This window comes from Lygodium microphyllum, chromosome 8 (genome assembly GCF_053477565.2).
Source record: "Lygodium microphyllum isolate KBCC chromosome 8, Lygodium_microphyllum_v1.1.10, whole genome shotgun sequence".
NCBI lineage: Eukaryota > Viridiplantae > Streptophyta > Polypodiopsida > Schizaeales > Lygodiaceae > Lygodium > Lygodium microphyllum.
Genome location: NC_141142.1, coordinates 89,194,983 through 89,211,989, shown reverse-complemented (window position 1 = coordinate 89,211,989; position 17,007 = coordinate 89,194,983). Strand labels below are relative to the sequence as shown.

The window sequence follows — 17,007 nt, the reverse complement described above, 5'->3', positions numbered from 1 at the left end:
TGTTGGTATCAACTTATTGCAATCGTGTAGATAAATCCATCATGGGATGGTGACAATGCTGCTCTATTTGATCTATGCTAGGATTGTTGGTTGGATGCTCGAGTCAAATGATGATGGGTTTGATGTAGTATGAACCAAGCATTGAGATCGTCTCCTTTAAGACATGGGGGTTTCACTTAGTGAAGACTACTTTTTCACCACATGGTAATTCCTCATCAAGATGTGGCACTAGTTTAGAGCTACTAGTGGGGGGGAGGGTGTGGTAATAGCTAGTGGTGGAGAGATGGGCTCTCTAGCGGTAGTTGTAGTGAAGAATTAGTGAGGAGTCACTGTCTAGGAAAACTTAACATTGATGTATGTCTATACTCCTCCTCTAACTTGCATAAATGGCATGATGTAGTCTTCTTACTATAATGTCCTTGTATCTCCTAGTTTTTGTTCTTAGTACTAGTGTGACAAAGTGCAAATTCATCCATTGTCACCATGACATCACTACAAAAAAGGAGAGAGAAAAAAGGTAGAGATGCACTTTTTCTCAGTCTACTATCTCCCTTAGCTGAAAATGTAGCTTTGTGTGGCTAAGGTGCCTCAACATCTCTCGCCTCTATGGTGCTCAATGAGGGTTCTAATTTCTTCATGATAAGGGCATCTAGGTTTCTTCTTGGGTAGATGTGGATATCTTGGTCAATTGTGTGCCAGTGATCTATTGAAGGAGGTACCCCTAAAGATGAAGCTGCCCCACCATATAGCCTTGTTGGCTATTTGTCAGTAGACCTCTATTTGGGTGGATGCAACTGTGGAGGCTCTTATCCCAATGAGCTATAGCTTTGCATTTTTGAAGCTCCAAAATGAAGAATCCCAAACACTTTTGATCCTCAAATTGTATCACTTGTCCAGAGGACTAAAACCCTCTTGAAATAGATAGTGGTATCTAGCTTGAATATCATAATATACTGTACATCGACAAATGTAATGCTTCTCTATCTCTTGGGGGGAGTTACTAATAAAAATATGTACATCTATTACATGGGTTTAATAGAAGGGATTAAAAAAAACATTTTTAAAGACATTTTAAACGTACAAAGGGTATCATTTAATATGGATATTCACATGTTGAATAGGAAAAGGGTGTGCTTTATTCATAAGTACTTTATAGATAAGTCATTTTTAAATTAAGCCTTGAATGCATGCAATACTAAAGATTTATATATAGTGACCCCCCTGATTCTATCTCTAACTCTCTGTCACAAAGTTCACACATGTGGTTCTTTGTCTCTATACCTCCCACATGCTTATTTCAATTTGCATGTGGCACATATGTGCACGTGAGCATGCGTGCGCATGCCCATGCACACACACGCGTGTGCACGCGCGCGCACACATGCACACACACACATAAAGCTTTTCTTTTATTCGTATTTGGATCTTGAAGCAAAAAAAGTTTATACATTGCTCGTGGAGCTTATTTGGTTCACATTGAGAGTTTGAAGCATATGTCACTTGTTGTTTAGACATTTTTATTTCATTGCCATATGCACCTCATTGAGGTTGCAAAGTAATTGCCTTGTCAACTACATTACCAAGAAAATTTGTCCACCCAACATTGCATTGATGACCTTGGTCTTTAGTTTGCTTCGGAGCTACAGAAGTTAGATGCACAAATACATTGAATCATTTTGGTGTAACTCTTATGAAAGGGAACTTCACATACAGTCATAATGAAAGGCCAAATTAAGAAATCCGAGTTAATTTTAGAGCATAGCTTGCCATTGAGTCTGCATAGTCCTTTGCAAACTTTCATCATGTATGCTAGTTATCATGTAGCATAGATTAAAATGCTCTTAAGTTTTTGCATTAATTTTATGTTTATACCTTTGTATAGCCCTTAAGCTCAAGGCAAAGCTGAACTTACTCGGATAACCCAATATAATATTGCCCAATATATGCACACTCATGCAACCATGTGTCATCAGCCCATTGGGAATCAAGCAAAACGATGAGATTAGTCCAAAAGCAAAGATAGATGCAGAAGCGTAAGGGGGTCAATAGAGTGGTAGCTAATTGGTGCCCTTTGGGTAAATTTGACGTTGCTCCACTAGATGAGATGAAGTGAACAAACTTTTTCTAATGTAGTAGAAAGGCCTACAAAATAGCTGCAAACCTATGGCAGTAGAGGGACAAGTTTCATGGCAGCAGGAGATTGTTTAATGCTCTCTCTGTTCCAATTAGATTGCTGACTTTTTGTCTCTTCGTGAACATGGGGCGCACTATTTTCGGGTTTGGGGCGCATGAAGCAACCGCAGAGCTATCAGAGTTCCAAATGGAGTATGAGGAGTAATCTCCTTGCAACACGTGTCCTAGTTAAATGAATGCCTCGCGAGGCCATCTCATCAAGGAGCAAAGTCGCATGGAGGAGGTCCGGGTCTCGTGAAAGGGGAAGGTGGTTAGCAAAGGAATAGGCGAGACTCTCTCTCCCTCTCCCTCTCGCCCCCCCCGTCTCCCTTGTGTCTGCCGGCTTGCCTTCACCGCCAGCTTCTGATGAGACCCTTCTCTGCGCCTCCGACCGGCATACCCTGGGAGAGCTTCCTCCTTCGGTCATGTCCCCCTCGGGACCCAAGCCCACCCTTCTGGACAGATCTCGAGATGGCAGAAAAGAGCCCCCTCTCGGCTGGGAAGGGGCCAAATTCCCCCTCACCAAACTCGACCTCACCCGGCTCTCCGGTCTCGACCGCAAACCCAACAAGCAGCAGCAGGGAGGCTTCCTGGGATCCCCCAGACCCCTTAAGGGAGGGGCGTCTTTGGCCAGCCCCCCATCGTATGGTCACCACCGCCTCGCCGGAAGCATGCGTGTAGTCAGTAAGAGCAAGAAGGGTTGGAGCTGGCTTTCCATTAGCTTCAAAGAGGGGAAATGCAGAAAGTCTCCAAAGCCAAGGAAAGGAGAGCTCGCGCCGGAGCTCGTCAAAGCAATCTGGGGAACGCAGGATGCCCTTGATACATATCGAAACATGGACTCTCACAGAATCTCATTGGACCCAGATTTAGAGCTCAAAAAGGTGTGTGTGCAAACATGTTCTTTTTTGTCTTTTAAGGGCAGTGGAAGGAGCTTTATGTGTGAGTTTTATACATGTGCTGTTTAGATGTTTGACATCATCTATAGCCACAAAGGTACTAGATTCAAATACTCAGGATTAGAGCAGAACTTGTTTTCTTTGGGCAAAAATTAGTTGAAACTCCACCTGTCAGGTGACTATCCTTTGAAATTTGAAACTCTACCTGTCAGTTGACTATCCTTTGGAATTTGAACATGTGAAAGTGACAAATGTTGGCTCTGTATGTTGTCAGATCCACTCCAGAAAACCACGACAACGCAGCCCTCGTGTTAAACCAGCTGAAAGCCTCATGGACATCTTATTGCAAAATTGGACATACTTTGAGCATTCTCATGGGGAGTTGGACGTGGTAAGCTACCCAACTCTGTAATACTACCAACAAGCGGCAGCCCAATTGGTTGGGAGTGTGTATTGAGTTGGGGGGGATTAAAGGTTCAAACCTACAATTGGACGGCTTCGCAGTGCCTACCCTTAGGGGTGGTCTACCTTTCGGCAAAAAAGATGGGTGCTGCTTCACTACCGAAAGGCACAATAACCACATTATTAAAAACAAAAAACTCTGGACCAAGTTGGCTTACAGCAACCAATCTCGTTTGTGCGCAGATGGAAAGACATGTCCATGCAAAATACTGTCAAAATGAATTCGGTCACTTTCTGCTTTGCGGTGAACGGCAGATTCATGGCCAGTTCTATGTGATGTTGCATTTGTTGGTTTCAGAATTACGACAGCTTATGATCAAATTGAGAAGCCAGATTCTTCCAACATATTATCAGGTGTGTTCAGAACCATAAGCTGTCATCCTCTATTGTTTTGATATGCGTGCTAAAATTCTAGTCTAAAAGAACTTACATGTAGTATGTATTGTATACACAGGAACTGCCAGCATGGAAATCACCTGTTTTGGATGAGGCTCCAGAATTTGAGACACCACCAATGCCTTCAATGCCACAGCTTTATCCAATTGAGGGACTCATTCCTGTACCATCTGAGGAGGATGAATCTATACCCGATGATCTGCCAGCACCTGTATTTAAACCACCCACTCCAAGGAAGTACCCTTCATTACTTCTTCCCGAGCCTCTCAAGATCCCTCCTTTAAAATTGCCCACCATGCCTGCATTTACAGAGGATGAATCTACTGTTGATTACAATTCATATAAGGAAGAACCATTGCCTATGTTTGTTCCTCCACGTCAAGAACCACCACCGGTGTGGATAGAACCACGTCTAGCAGAATTTCCTGCAGAGCCAATCTATGTTGTACCAGAAACCATACCTTCTCCTGTCTTGTTGCTCATTCCTCAGTTTCGACTACCTTTGCTAGATCCCAGGCCTTGTGAAAGAGCTTATTACGAACTTGAAAAGGACCAGAAAGGAGTGTGTGATGGATTGTGTAGCAAGCATGGACACAAGCACCACTTTGTACCAGGGCAGGTTAGGAGGGAACCGTGTTTTGCCAAGCCACCCCCACTTCTACCTCTTCCACCATCTCCATTCCCTGGAGCTGAGACCATCAATAGTGACATTGAAGGGCTGCAGAAGCTTGCTCTAACCGGACAGACTGAGGATGCTGGTTGGTCATATCAAGAGTTATTTACTAAAAGCATTGAAATTGGCATAACACTTAAGCATGAACCACTATTTGAGGCACCTTGGGAGGAGCCAATCCCACCATTTCAACCCCCATTTCTGAAAGAAGAGCCAACTTATGTGCAACTTCCATTTCCCACCCTCCCACCTTGGAAAGCCCCAAAGCCACCACCTCCTGTTGGATGGCTTGCAGGACAGCGCCCTGTGTTTTTGATTGATTGTGGTATTGTTATGAGGGGTGAACGAATGGCAGCTGTACAGAACTGCCTTTCAGATCTATTTAGCACAGGAGGTCAGGTAAATGTGTATCTGTGCATGCATGTGTTCTAGGGAGGGACAGTATATTAATATCTTTAATGAGGAGCCAAAATATGACCTGTGAAACCCATAACAGATATACTCCTTCATTGATAGGTTATGCTACTTTCCAAATAATGCAGCCAATGTACTAATGGTAAGAAATGAAATATGTGTAGCATCCTATTGGATAATCATCAAAACTAAGAGAGCCTATTAGCAGCAGCCATGCTGCTCTCTGATTCTTCTTCACACTACACTAAAAAACCCCTCAACTCTTTAAGACACTTTTAAAAACATTATCCACATTATCCTGGCTTAATCTAGCTTGTCCTCTCACCCTACGGTTCCGGATTGACAAAAAATTGTTCAAGGACAGATGGTCTACATCCTTCTTTGCAGTAAGAAACACATTAGGCTTACCTGTTTGCATCACCCGCTTACTTGGCTTTAGCCCTCGTTCAAATGCATTAATTGGCTTGAGCTAATATTGTCTCCCTAAACCTCATACATGCATATTCTATAATATACATACAGTCATAGCTCCTAAATATGTTTCCCTATCAATATCACATTAATTTATGTGACACTCCCCCCTCTTTAAGAACTGAAAACAGAATTGGAAATATCAAATTCCAAATCCAGAAACCTTCTCTGAATGGTGCTAATAGTTTTTCATGTTGAACTCTCTGAACAGTCCTTCCACTTTACCAAACATTCTTGTTAAACTGTATTCCTTATTCACCTATGATGAACATCGAAAGTCCTTTTAGGCTCATGTGGAAGTGATTACTTATCAAAGAGCTCCACTATCCCATCCCTTGAGACAAGATTATCAACTTCAGCTAGATTTTTCCTTACCTTACATGAAAACCGGATGTATCTTTGTAATGGCAGGAAGATGGAGGTTCTAAGGTATTTCCCTGTCTTCTCAGGTATTGTGAATGGACCACGATACCTGACATCTTTGGGCGTTGTCAAAACTATGATTTCAAATTGCTCAGGTACCCTTAGATAAAACTGCTCTCCTTTCAAATACTAGAGATCTTATATGTAAATCAGCATAGGCTCTGGCTATATCTTGTGCCTTCCTAATCCTACTTTGTGCAAGTTTTAATCATGTCTTCTTAAATCTTTGGATTCCTAAACCTTCTCCTCTTACAATTCTAGTGCATAAGGAGCTCTAGGCTGAAACCTATACATTAACGTAGAGAGACTATGTCCGGTAGAAGAGTGCTTGGCACTATTACATGTAAACTCTATTATAAGTAAGTACTCTTCTCAATTAGTTTGCCTTTTACTTACATATGCACAAAGCACATCCTCTAGGATTTGGTTAACCCTCTCAGTTTGCCCGTTAGTTTGCAAATGATCTGCTATACTCACACTAAGTTTAGTATCTAGCGTCCTAAGAATAGCTCTCCAAAGTGACTATTATACTTTTTATCCCAATCAAAAACAATATCTGCTGGAAGGACATACTGTCAGCATAGGTTCTCTACAAATGATCTAGAAAGTTCTAGAGTTAATATCAAATGAGGTTCAGAAATCCTAGCCATTTCGGTTAATCTACTCACAATAAAGACGTCTATTTTCCCAAAGCAATTTCTAAAGGGTGGAGAAGTCCTTTGATCTTTAACCTTTCAGCTTTATTGACCTGGCATTTACTACAAATGACCACATAGTCCAGGATGTCCTTATACATTTCCAGCCAATGAATTTTCCTCTTAACAAGACTGTGTCTTGTAAACTACTGGGTGTTCTGCACTAGGACTATCATGATACTCACAGAGTATCAGGGGTTATCGATCTTTTAGGACACATACTCTCAGGGAATCTGCAGCAATATTGTATTTCCCTTTTCTATACCTTAACTCATAGTCAATTTTTGAAAGAGTTTGGACTATCTAGCCTGATGGCCCTTTAAATTTGTTTGATTGGTAAGCCACTTAATGCTTTCATGATCAAACAGAATCATCACTTTGGCACCATAGTGCTACCATTTCTTCCCATTACTGTTGAAATAGAAGTATTTTGTTGTGCATCATCATGTGTATGAGATAGTATGGGGATAGCATATGGACTAAGAGGAACCAAACAGGTGTAACTCAGTTGGTTAAGTCGAATGCATGGGTCTTGAGTTCAATTCCTACATCTGTATGGCCATTTAGTGTAGGAATATGTGTTCAATCAGATGCTCTTGAATTCAATTCCTACATCCATACAATCATTTAGTGTAGGAATTTAAAAAAAGAGATTCAACCTGGGTCAATGGGTTGATAAAACAAGCGGCTAACCACTAGGGTAGCCACTTAATTACATGCATGCATGTGCATGTGCGTGTGCACACACACACACAAAATTGAAACCTGTATTATCAATGGATTACTATTTATATCACAACTGCATAACTGATTACTGATTGCTTCTGAGCTAAATAATTATTGTTTGTATCATGATTGATTACTGATTCACTGATTGCTGGTCACATCAGTATTCAGTCATGACTTGAGTATTCAGTCAGGCTAGCATTTACAGCATTCAGTCACAACCTGAGTATTCGTTTCTGCCTAAGCATTGTCACGACCTGAGCATTGCAGTCACACCTGAGCATTTGGTCATACACATGGAATATTCAGATCTGAGCATTTAGACATGCCTGTGCATTTAATGATTCTAAAGCATCCGGTCATGACTCTAGACAAGAGGCAAAGTCTTTCTATGTTAAGCTCTTGGGGTGTCATGAGGATGTGAAATTTTATTGCTTTGCTTAGTATTTGATTAACAATCAATCAAATGTGCAAATGTGACTTGCACATATGAGGTGCAAGTTAATAATTTCACAATGTGGGACACAAGATCCCAAGATATCAGTTGTTGCCAAAGGCAAAAGTTGTAATAAGCTATGCTTGATAGGTAACTAGGTAGTATTTGGTGTCAGATTTTAGCCTAGACCAATTTATTGGCCACTAATGTCAATAGGGTGACATTAGAGACTAGGTATTAATTAATTAGTTAATGCCGGTCTAAGGGCTAATAACTACTTAGGGATACTTGGAAGACAAAGTGGCCTAGCCAATTTAATTAGTAGCTAGTGGAATTTTTTTTTTGGGGACTAGAATAAATATTAAAATTGGATAATGCTGGAAAATCAGACAATCACCTTCCACTTGGGAGCTAGTTCCTCATCCAAAGATGCATAGGTACATCTGTGAGTTACTTTCAAAGTTTGGCATGGTCGTGTGCTAGCCTATTTCTTGTCCCATGGACATTGAGTCCAAGTTATTGGCAGTAGGTGATCCCCTTCCAAATGCTACCTAGTACAAGTGCCTTGTTGGCTCATTGATCTAGCTTATTTACACTCCACTAGATATTTTCTTTGTGGTGGCATTATTGTCTTCTTTCATGAAGACTCCTACTTAGGCTCATGAGCGACTTTGCACATTTTGTGCTATTTACAAGGAACCATCTCAAATCCTACTTAAGCTCATTGGAGAGCCACTTTGCACATTTTGCGCTATTTACAAGGGATCGTATATGGAGAGGGGGCCACTCTTTCTCGATGGACTTTGGACAAGTGACGTAGATTTGAGATGGTCCACTATAGGTCATGCTTTTTTCCCTTGGATCGGGAACTATCTCATGGAGCACTAAGAAGCAGCCTACTATGGTGCTTTCTCTAAAGAGGCAAAGTACCGTGCCCTTTGTTTGACTACTATGAAGTCAGTGTGGCTCCATCATATATTAGTGAAGATTGGCTTTACCTAGTCAGGATCCACTTAGCTATGTATGGATAACTAGAGTGCGCTAGCTCTAGCTAAGAACTTAATGTTTTATGCTCGCATGAAGCACATCAAGGCTTAGTTCCATTATGTTCGAGAGTGGATCATGGATTCCGAGTTATCGGTGGCCTATTTTCCCATAGTGGACAATGCAACAAATCTCTCCACAAAGCCTTTGCCCAAGGCTTTCAAGCTTCATCACATGAAATTATTGGGTCTTCAAATACTCTAACGATATGAGAGGGGATGTTAGCCTTATGGAAAAATACCATAATGCAAAAACATAAATGAAAGCGTATGACCAAGCATAAACTCAAAAGAGCACAGTTAAGGTTAGGGGAACTTAGAGACAATGAACACAATGGAAATCTGAATGAACGACTAAATACTAGATACACAATGCTCATGCAGCAAACAAACCATGCAGGAATGAAAACTGTACCCTCGTGAACTCTCATGTCTCGAGGGCCAAGGCAGAGGTGTTGAGCAGGAGAGTGTGTCATACTCCTGATGGGTCCCAAAACATAGCATCCAGATGTCGGACAGCAACAAACACGGCAATGTGTGGTGCTAGAACTGTGTTGGACATGCAGAGGAGAGAGAAAACTGCAAACGCAGCTGGCTGATGATAATATGGCAGGATGACGATAACAAAAACGCAAGTATGATGACATGGTAGGCTGACGGTAGTAAAAACATAGGTATGATGATGTGGGAGTCTGAATAGCAGTTGCAGATCACAAATGCAGCAATTTAGCAGGTCACCAGCTATAGACAATATGGCTGATCAACAAACAGAGCAAATATCGATGTAGACTATGCAATGGAGGTTGGAAATAGATACCTAATGGATGGAGACAATGTTAGGCAGTCTCGGCTGAGATGTCCTCTATGAACACAGTGTGGGCAGTGAAGCTAGAGGGCCTGAAACCTACAAAGACGAGATTGGGCTACCTATTTATAGAAAGTTTCGGGACTCTCTGGAACCATGCACCATTTTAAAACTCTCTAGAACCGTGCACCATTTTAGGATTTTCATTAATTAAGCATTTTTGGGACCATTTGAGTGGCTGATTCAACATGTAATGGTTATGTTAGCTCAACATCCCCTCTCAGGCCCAAAAGCTGAGCAAGAAAGAAAAGCCAACCCAAAGTTTTTGGGTGTTTCTGTTTTTATGTGTTTTTACCCCAAGGCATCCCATCCCAAAGCAGCAAGGGCATCAGACAAAGGGAGCACACTGATTGCCTAGTGGCCTACCAAGACTAAAGAGACGATGGTTATCTTACCAAGGGAGTCCAAGTGGTCACCCTAGATAGGCTAGCGTATCGGACAAAGGGTGCATGTCGACTGCCTAGTGATCTCCCAAGTCCTACAAAGGTGGATGGAACCACAAATAACTATTTTTTTTGTTTGATAATGATTATTTCAAAAAGTAGAGATGGTGTCGATTAAGTAATGGACAGGAGATCTTTACCTTGGTCTAATCTCGTTTTTGTAGGTTTCGGATCCTCTTGTTGGGCTAGTAGAGGTGCTGAGCTAGAGGGTCTGAAACCTACAAAAATGATATTAGACTGAATGAAGGGCAACATGCTGATTTATAGAAAGTTTCAAGACCCATACCACGCATTGTTTTAAGACTCTTGAACCACGCATCATTTTAGGGTTTTCATTAATTAAGCATTTTTGGGATTGTTTTAAGTGGCTAATTCAACATGTAATGCTTATACTAGCTGAACGCCCCCTCTCAAGCCCAAAAACTAAGCTAGAAAGGAAGGCCAACCAAAAGGTTTTGAGTGTTTTTGTTTTCATGTATTTTTACCTCAAGGCATCTCATCCCAAAGTAGCCAGGGCATCAAACAAAGGGGCAATGGGTGCCCAGTGGCCTACCAAGACTATAGAGGCAATGGTTAACTTACCAAGGGAGTCCAAGTGGTCACCCTAGAGAGGCCATGTATGCAATGGTGCCACTTGGACAGTGTCCTCGTAGGGAAATTGTTTACCTGTCCAAGTGTCCTTTTACAATCATGTCATCTTGATGATGCAGATAAAGATACAAAGTATAATATACAAAATGTTTGAAAAAGAAAACTATAAACAACATCCTACCACCACCGAGACAAGAAAGTTGTCCCCTCTCAAAAAGGAAGGGAAAGCTAGAGGGAATTACTTTCTCCCCATCAATATGAGGGTGTATCCAAGCCGATCCTAGGTAGAATGTACTGCAATACTAGCCAATTGACCCAACTTGATTAATCTGTTTACAAAATTGTCAGATAAAGGTACAAACTCTAGGCATATGGTGTCTAGCTCAGCTTGGTCTTTGGTGAATTGTAAGTGGATCTCCACATTGCACATCCATGGTGTAATGATCGGATTGCCCGCAATGGCAATGGCACTCTAGTTCTCACAATAGACAACATTGGGAGAGTCGCATGGAAAGTGAAGTGCCGCCAGTAAGCTCCTCAAGTAGATAGCCTTTGTAGTATCATCAAAAAGAGTCTGATACTCAGCCTTGGCTGTGAAATCTGCACCGTCTCTTGCTTACGGCTGGCCCAAGAGATGGGTGCCATGCCCAAGGTAAAGAGGTAGCCGCCATGGAAACAGCACGTGTCAAGATCTCTTGCCTAGTCAGATTCAATGTATCTACAAACATAAACCAAATCCATAAGTTAGGCCATAAGAATAGATACACCGCAAATATCTCAAAATACGAAGAGATGCAATTCAATGTGACATCTTAGGTATAGTGAAATAGTGACTAAGCACACTAATTAAGTAAGCTAAATTTGACCTAGTGTAAATCAACCAAAGAAGCTTCTCTACCACAAATCTATAGGTATACTTTTTGAAGGGTTGACCTAGGGTATCCTTAGAAAAATGGATAGTGGAATCAAGAGGTGTAGCCATAGTCTGTGTCTGATTTGTGCAATACTAGTCCATTAACTAAAGAGTATACTTTTGCTATGACACAAAAATACTACCCACAAATTGAACTACCTCTATTCCCAAAAAATAAGACAATAAACCAAGGTGTGTCATCTCAAAAGTAGAGAAAAGTTAGACTTTTATTTCTAATATGGGAGCAAAATCTGAGCCAATGATAAGTAAATCATCTACATACAGCAGGATATAGCTGACCCTCTCTGAAGTAGTACAAACATATAAGTTTGGATTATAAAGGGTAAAATGGTATCTTTTAGTCCTAAGGAACTCATCCATCCTCTGGAACCAAGACCATGATGCTTGCTTTAGCCCGTAAAGAGCTTTCCACAAGCGAAAGACCTTAGCTTTTCAGTCAACATAAGAAATTCTAGGAGGTTGCTCCATATAGACTTCCTTCTCCAAATAACTATTCAGAAATGCACTTTTAATGTCCATTTGATGGATCAGCCAATCATGATAAGCGGCTAGTGCAACCAATAGACGAAAGGATGTTATCTGCACAGTAGGAGCAAAGATCGAAACCCCTTGCACCACAAGGCAAGCCTTGTCCTTGTCTAAAGTCCCATCAACTTTTAGCTTAGTCCTAAATTCCACTTTGTCCCAATGACTTTCTTGTGGCTTGGACGATCCACCAAGGTCCAAGTCTCATTTTGGTTAATCCTCTCTAGCTTCTTTTCCATGGCCTCTCGCCATTGGGGGTGCTGAAGATCCTCGTGCCAACTTTTCAGCTTTGAATGTGCTATATAATCAACTATCACTAGCTTCTTTTCCATGGCCTCTCGCCATTGGGGGTATTGAAGAGCCTCTTGCCAACTTTCCAGCTTTGAATGTGCTATATACTTGACTATCACTAGCTTCTTTTCCATGACATCTCGCCATTGGGGTTGTTGAAGAGCCTCCTGCCAACTTTCCAACTTTGAATGTGCTATATAATCAACTATCAAGCCAAGCAAATCTTCTAGGTCTCGCGGAGAGGGCCTAGGAGATGAATAATCTACAACAGGTGGGTTAGGAACGGGGAGTAGACCTAGCTCAAAAGGCCCTATCTCTAAAGGAATAATGTGAGGAAAGGGCTCGGAATCTAGTACAAAAGATTGCACAATATCCCTCTCATCAAACAATATATCTCTCCTAACACACACCTTATTTGTCAAAGGATCGAATAAACGATAGGCTTTTGCTTTGGAGGACTATCCTATAAACATTAAGAGATCAGCTCAAGGAGTGAGCTTGCCTATCTTATCATCGAGAGGGGATGTAAGCATGACTTCCAAAGACTCTAAAGTGGGAAGCAACTGGCTGAGAACCAAAGAATGCCTCACAAAGAGGGCTAAGGGACCACCACAATTAGATACCAGTTGAGGATATACACCAAAGTGTTAACAATCTCTACCCAAAGGCGCTTAAGAAGCTCTCCTACGAACAGCATAGAGTATGGCATGTTCATGATGGCTTGATTTCTATGCTCTACAACTTCATTCTATGAAGCGGAGTTGGTAGAGATAAGTTGGCATGACATACCATGCTCTTGTAGAAACTTGAAAAACTCACGGGAGGTGAGCTCGCCCCCATTGTCACTCCTCATGCATCCTACACGATGACCAATCTAGTTATGCACCCACAAAACCCAAGCAGAAAAATATGTAAAGGCATTGGACTTATGTTTAAGAACGTACATCCATATGTAACAAGAATGATCATCCACAATGAAAAAGTACAGTGCGCCATCTAAGGCGGTGGTGGATATCGGACTGCAAAGATCAACATGAATGAATCTAAGAGGCATCTTAGCTCAATGTGTAGACTATTGAGAGAATAGGGTATGGAGCTACTTCCTGAGTTGGCAAGCTTTACGGACATCCTGGGATAGCTTCAAGCAAGGAAGGCCATCAATGATCTGCTTCCTGAGTTGACAAGCTTTACAGACATCCTACGATAGCTTCAAGCAAGGAAGGCCATCAACGATATGGTGCCGTGACAACTTATAAAGAGAGTCGTATTGAGATATCCTAAGCAAAAATGCCAAAGACACTTGGTGCTCGTAGGCTCTTGTGTAGTAGCTAAAGCTTGGAAGCGGTGGAGCTCAGAGCCCTCAATTATGAGCTCAAAAAGAAACTATGTCATGTGGTACAAGCAACTAAGTTGTGCCTTACCACAAGCAATTACTAAACTAGTTTGAGAGTCAAGGACCTCGATTGTTGCCGCTGTGAAGAAGACTGCTCAACCCAAGGGGCAGAGCTGCTGAACAAATAACAGGCCCATCCCTAGCTAAGAGACATAGTATACATCATTCAATGAAGTGCGATCCGGACCTTGTTCAATGGCAAAACTAACATGACCGTGAGCTTGAATCATGGCCAAGAAGTTGCTCTCAACTCAGACGTGCCTGGCTACAGGGCTCAGGAAATAAAAATGTCCAAAATCTAAGGAGTAGCTTGCTATTCCAAAGCTCTTTCAAGATGATTTCCTCTTCTTGCCTTTGTTGTTCTATATAAGGAGCTCAAAAAGCGAATGAATTGAGGACCATTTGCCAATTGCACAAACATTTTAGCTGCTGTCCTTAGTGGAGCTTTAAATTGTTCATAAAATTCCTCTTCCTCTTGCTAGTCATCAGCTTCAAGAGACCTAGAAGGACCATATTTTGGTCTAAACCAACATTATCAACTTACTACCCATGCTGCATGCCTTGTCCAAGATTAAGCATATATTTCCCTTAACACTTTGTGGATTTTCACATTGAGAGGCATCATCCCTGCTTGATCCCGTCTTACTATTTGAAGACATTCTTGTTGTAATGCTCAACTAAATACAATTTCAATACTACAGCAAAGCTTCTAACCTTCAATTGGGTGCCACGGTGTCATGGGATTCTTGCCCCATGGTCTAAACATAAAACTTTTATCCTTTACATATATCACTTAGTCATTTATAATCTAGACATGCTGCATGGAGACTTGCCTAGTGCAATAAATCTTAAAAACCTAAGACCACTAGCATATGTTTCATGTTTCATATGTACACAAGAGAGCATGAGTGACAAAATAGCATGATCTACTGCTATGCCAATTGGTCTCTTAGATATCTTAAAGTTTTGGATGTCTGGTATCAATGCTGGTGAGCCTATCAAGTAGTCTACGGTACTTGCCTCTCCTTTGTGATTCCAACATGTCAAATTGTCAGATCCTGGCCATTGTGGCAAACCATTAAAGATGGCTAGTCTATGTGCACTTCCCAAAGTCAATAGGTGTGTCCCATAGGTACTCACTTCTTTATCCTGGGCTCTCCTACGTAGACCTATTTCATCTATGTCGATCTCTTTGAACATGGCATTATCATGCATATAAAAGTCACTTTGTCTATCTCCAGTGTGTGCATTAAAATCTCCTACTAATAATATGTCCCCAATGCTAGCATATCTCATGATATCCTCATAAAGTACATCAAAGGGGGATCCATCTCGTGTGGCATAGGTAGAATTTGCAAGAGGAAAGTAGCATATTGCGATGAATATATCCTGTGGTTTTCCTGCATGTATCCTAATCCATAAATATCATGCATCATCATCTCTTTTCATTACTTGCACTATCCCTTTGAGGTCTTCCCGGTATAGTATGACCACACCTCTAGAACCCCTAGTGCTTCCTGGTTTTCTAGCTGCTGGATGAAATGCACTTTCCCACCTGTATCCCCGCATGTCTAGTAGTCAGCTACCTTTACATTGGTGTGTTTCTGTATACATTGCTATATCTATGTTTCGGAAGCTATCTTCAAAGTAACTAGCATCCAAGTGTAGGGCTCCATTACAATTCCTTATTGACATCCAAAGTGTCTCATAGGCCTCGTACTGTCATGAAGTCCTTTTGTCAGTGATGATGACTCGTCCATCCCTATAAACAGCCCATTTTCCCTCTTTGCAAGCCTCCAATACCTTGGGCATGTGTTCTCTGCGATGCCCTATTTGTGCTGGGGTAAGGTTCTCATCAAATAAATCTTCTCACCCTTGAGGGCTCTCCTCTTGGAGAGGAAGGCCTTTTTTTTCTCTATGTCTCCAAAGTAAAGAATTAGAGCCTTGGACTTAGAGTCCTCTTTCCCCACTCTTCAAGCACTGACGATAGGTATGTCTGAAGCCCCAATTTTGTCAGCAAGTGTCTTAGCATCTTCCTGTGGGCTGCTCTTCTCCTCCCATCCTACTACCGTACATGTAAAACCCTAGCCCGTCTCCTAGCTTCTTCTTCCAAGGTAGCATTCATTACTTCAGTCTCATTCATTGATGTTCCCTTATTCTTTTTTACCATCTCAATCCATGGGCTGGCTTCTTCTAATTGTTTCTGTGTTGTCTTTGCCACTTCTACCCATGAGTGAACCTCCCTTTCACATGCCTTCAAAGCCACTTTCTCTTTTTGTAATTCTTCTTGCATGTTCATTTCTTTTTTCTTAAATATATTCAATTCTCCCCCCCAGTTCTAAGATTTTAGATTTGTAGGCATCTACAACTTTCAGCATTTCAGTTTTCAGCATATGCATTTCGGACAACATTTGTGCCTGTAAGTCATTCTTAATCTTTGTCTGCATGTCTTGCATTTCTGCTCTCTGATTTACTATTAGTTCAGCTTTGAACTACTCTCGTATTTCTTTCTCCAATTCTTGTCTCATAATTCCTAGTTTAGAGCGAATCATGAGATGAATTTCTTCATATTTCTTTTCATACATGGTGCGTGAGGTTTTTCCATGCCTGTCAGATGCTGGGGAGACGGTCCAATCACGGATCCTATGGCCATACGTCTTGTACCGTGTGTTCTTAGAAGGGGTGTTGAACATTGCTTCCATGGACGGTTGTGTTAGTTCTTGATCATATTCATCTCCCAGATATTCATTTTCCACGGTTTGATGCTTGCATTTGTCTACATTATCCATCTCTCACACACTCTGTGTAAAGCCACTCAGCTTGTACTTTGAACTGTCAAATCAGAGCAATTTCTGTGATTCCTGCAAATTTCCAGGGTTTCCCTAACCCCTCACTAAATTTTTGCAAGCCTAGTAATCTTTTACAAGCCGAAATGCCTTCACACAATTTACACAAAGAGAGAAAGAGACAGTGAAACACAGAAAATCTGCAGTGAAGGATGCTATATAAGGATGCAAAAATATACACGGGTGTAGAGAGAATGTCTGTGTATGTCTCCACCTCAAAGATCTCAATCTCCGTCAGCCCCGAGGGCAATCTCCACGGTCTGCAGCCTGAACACTGGGAGCACAACTAAAGAAGACTGCAAAAACCGAGAC

At 41.5% G+C, this 17,007-nt stretch overlaps 1 protein-coding gene and 1 pseudogene across 2 annotated transcripts in view; one reads left to right on the top strand and one right to left on the bottom strand.

The window, feature by feature from the left end:
• The first annotated feature begins 2,448 nt into the window (after positions 1 to 2,448).
• LOC148032571 (uncharacterized) overlaps positions 2,449 to 17,007 on the top strand; it is a 69,479-nt gene continuing 54,920 nt past the window's right edge. For both annotated transcript variants that reach the window (XM_087683215.1, XM_087683214.1), the window contains exons 1-4: positions 2,449 to 3,053; positions 3,343 to 3,459; positions 3,714 to 3,884; positions 3,985 to 4,998. In XM_087683215.1, the coding sequence (XP_087539341.1) occupies positions 2,598 to 3,053; positions 3,343 to 3,459; positions 3,714 to 3,884; positions 3,985 to 4,998 (1,758 nt within the window). In that variant the 5' untranslated portion in view covers positions 2,449 to 2,597. The remainder of the gene's footprint in view (positions 3,054 to 3,342; positions 3,460 to 3,713; positions 3,885 to 3,984; positions 4,999 to 17,007) is intronic.
• Positions 15,373 to 16,700, bottom strand: LOC148032572 (uncharacterized; annotated as a pseudogene).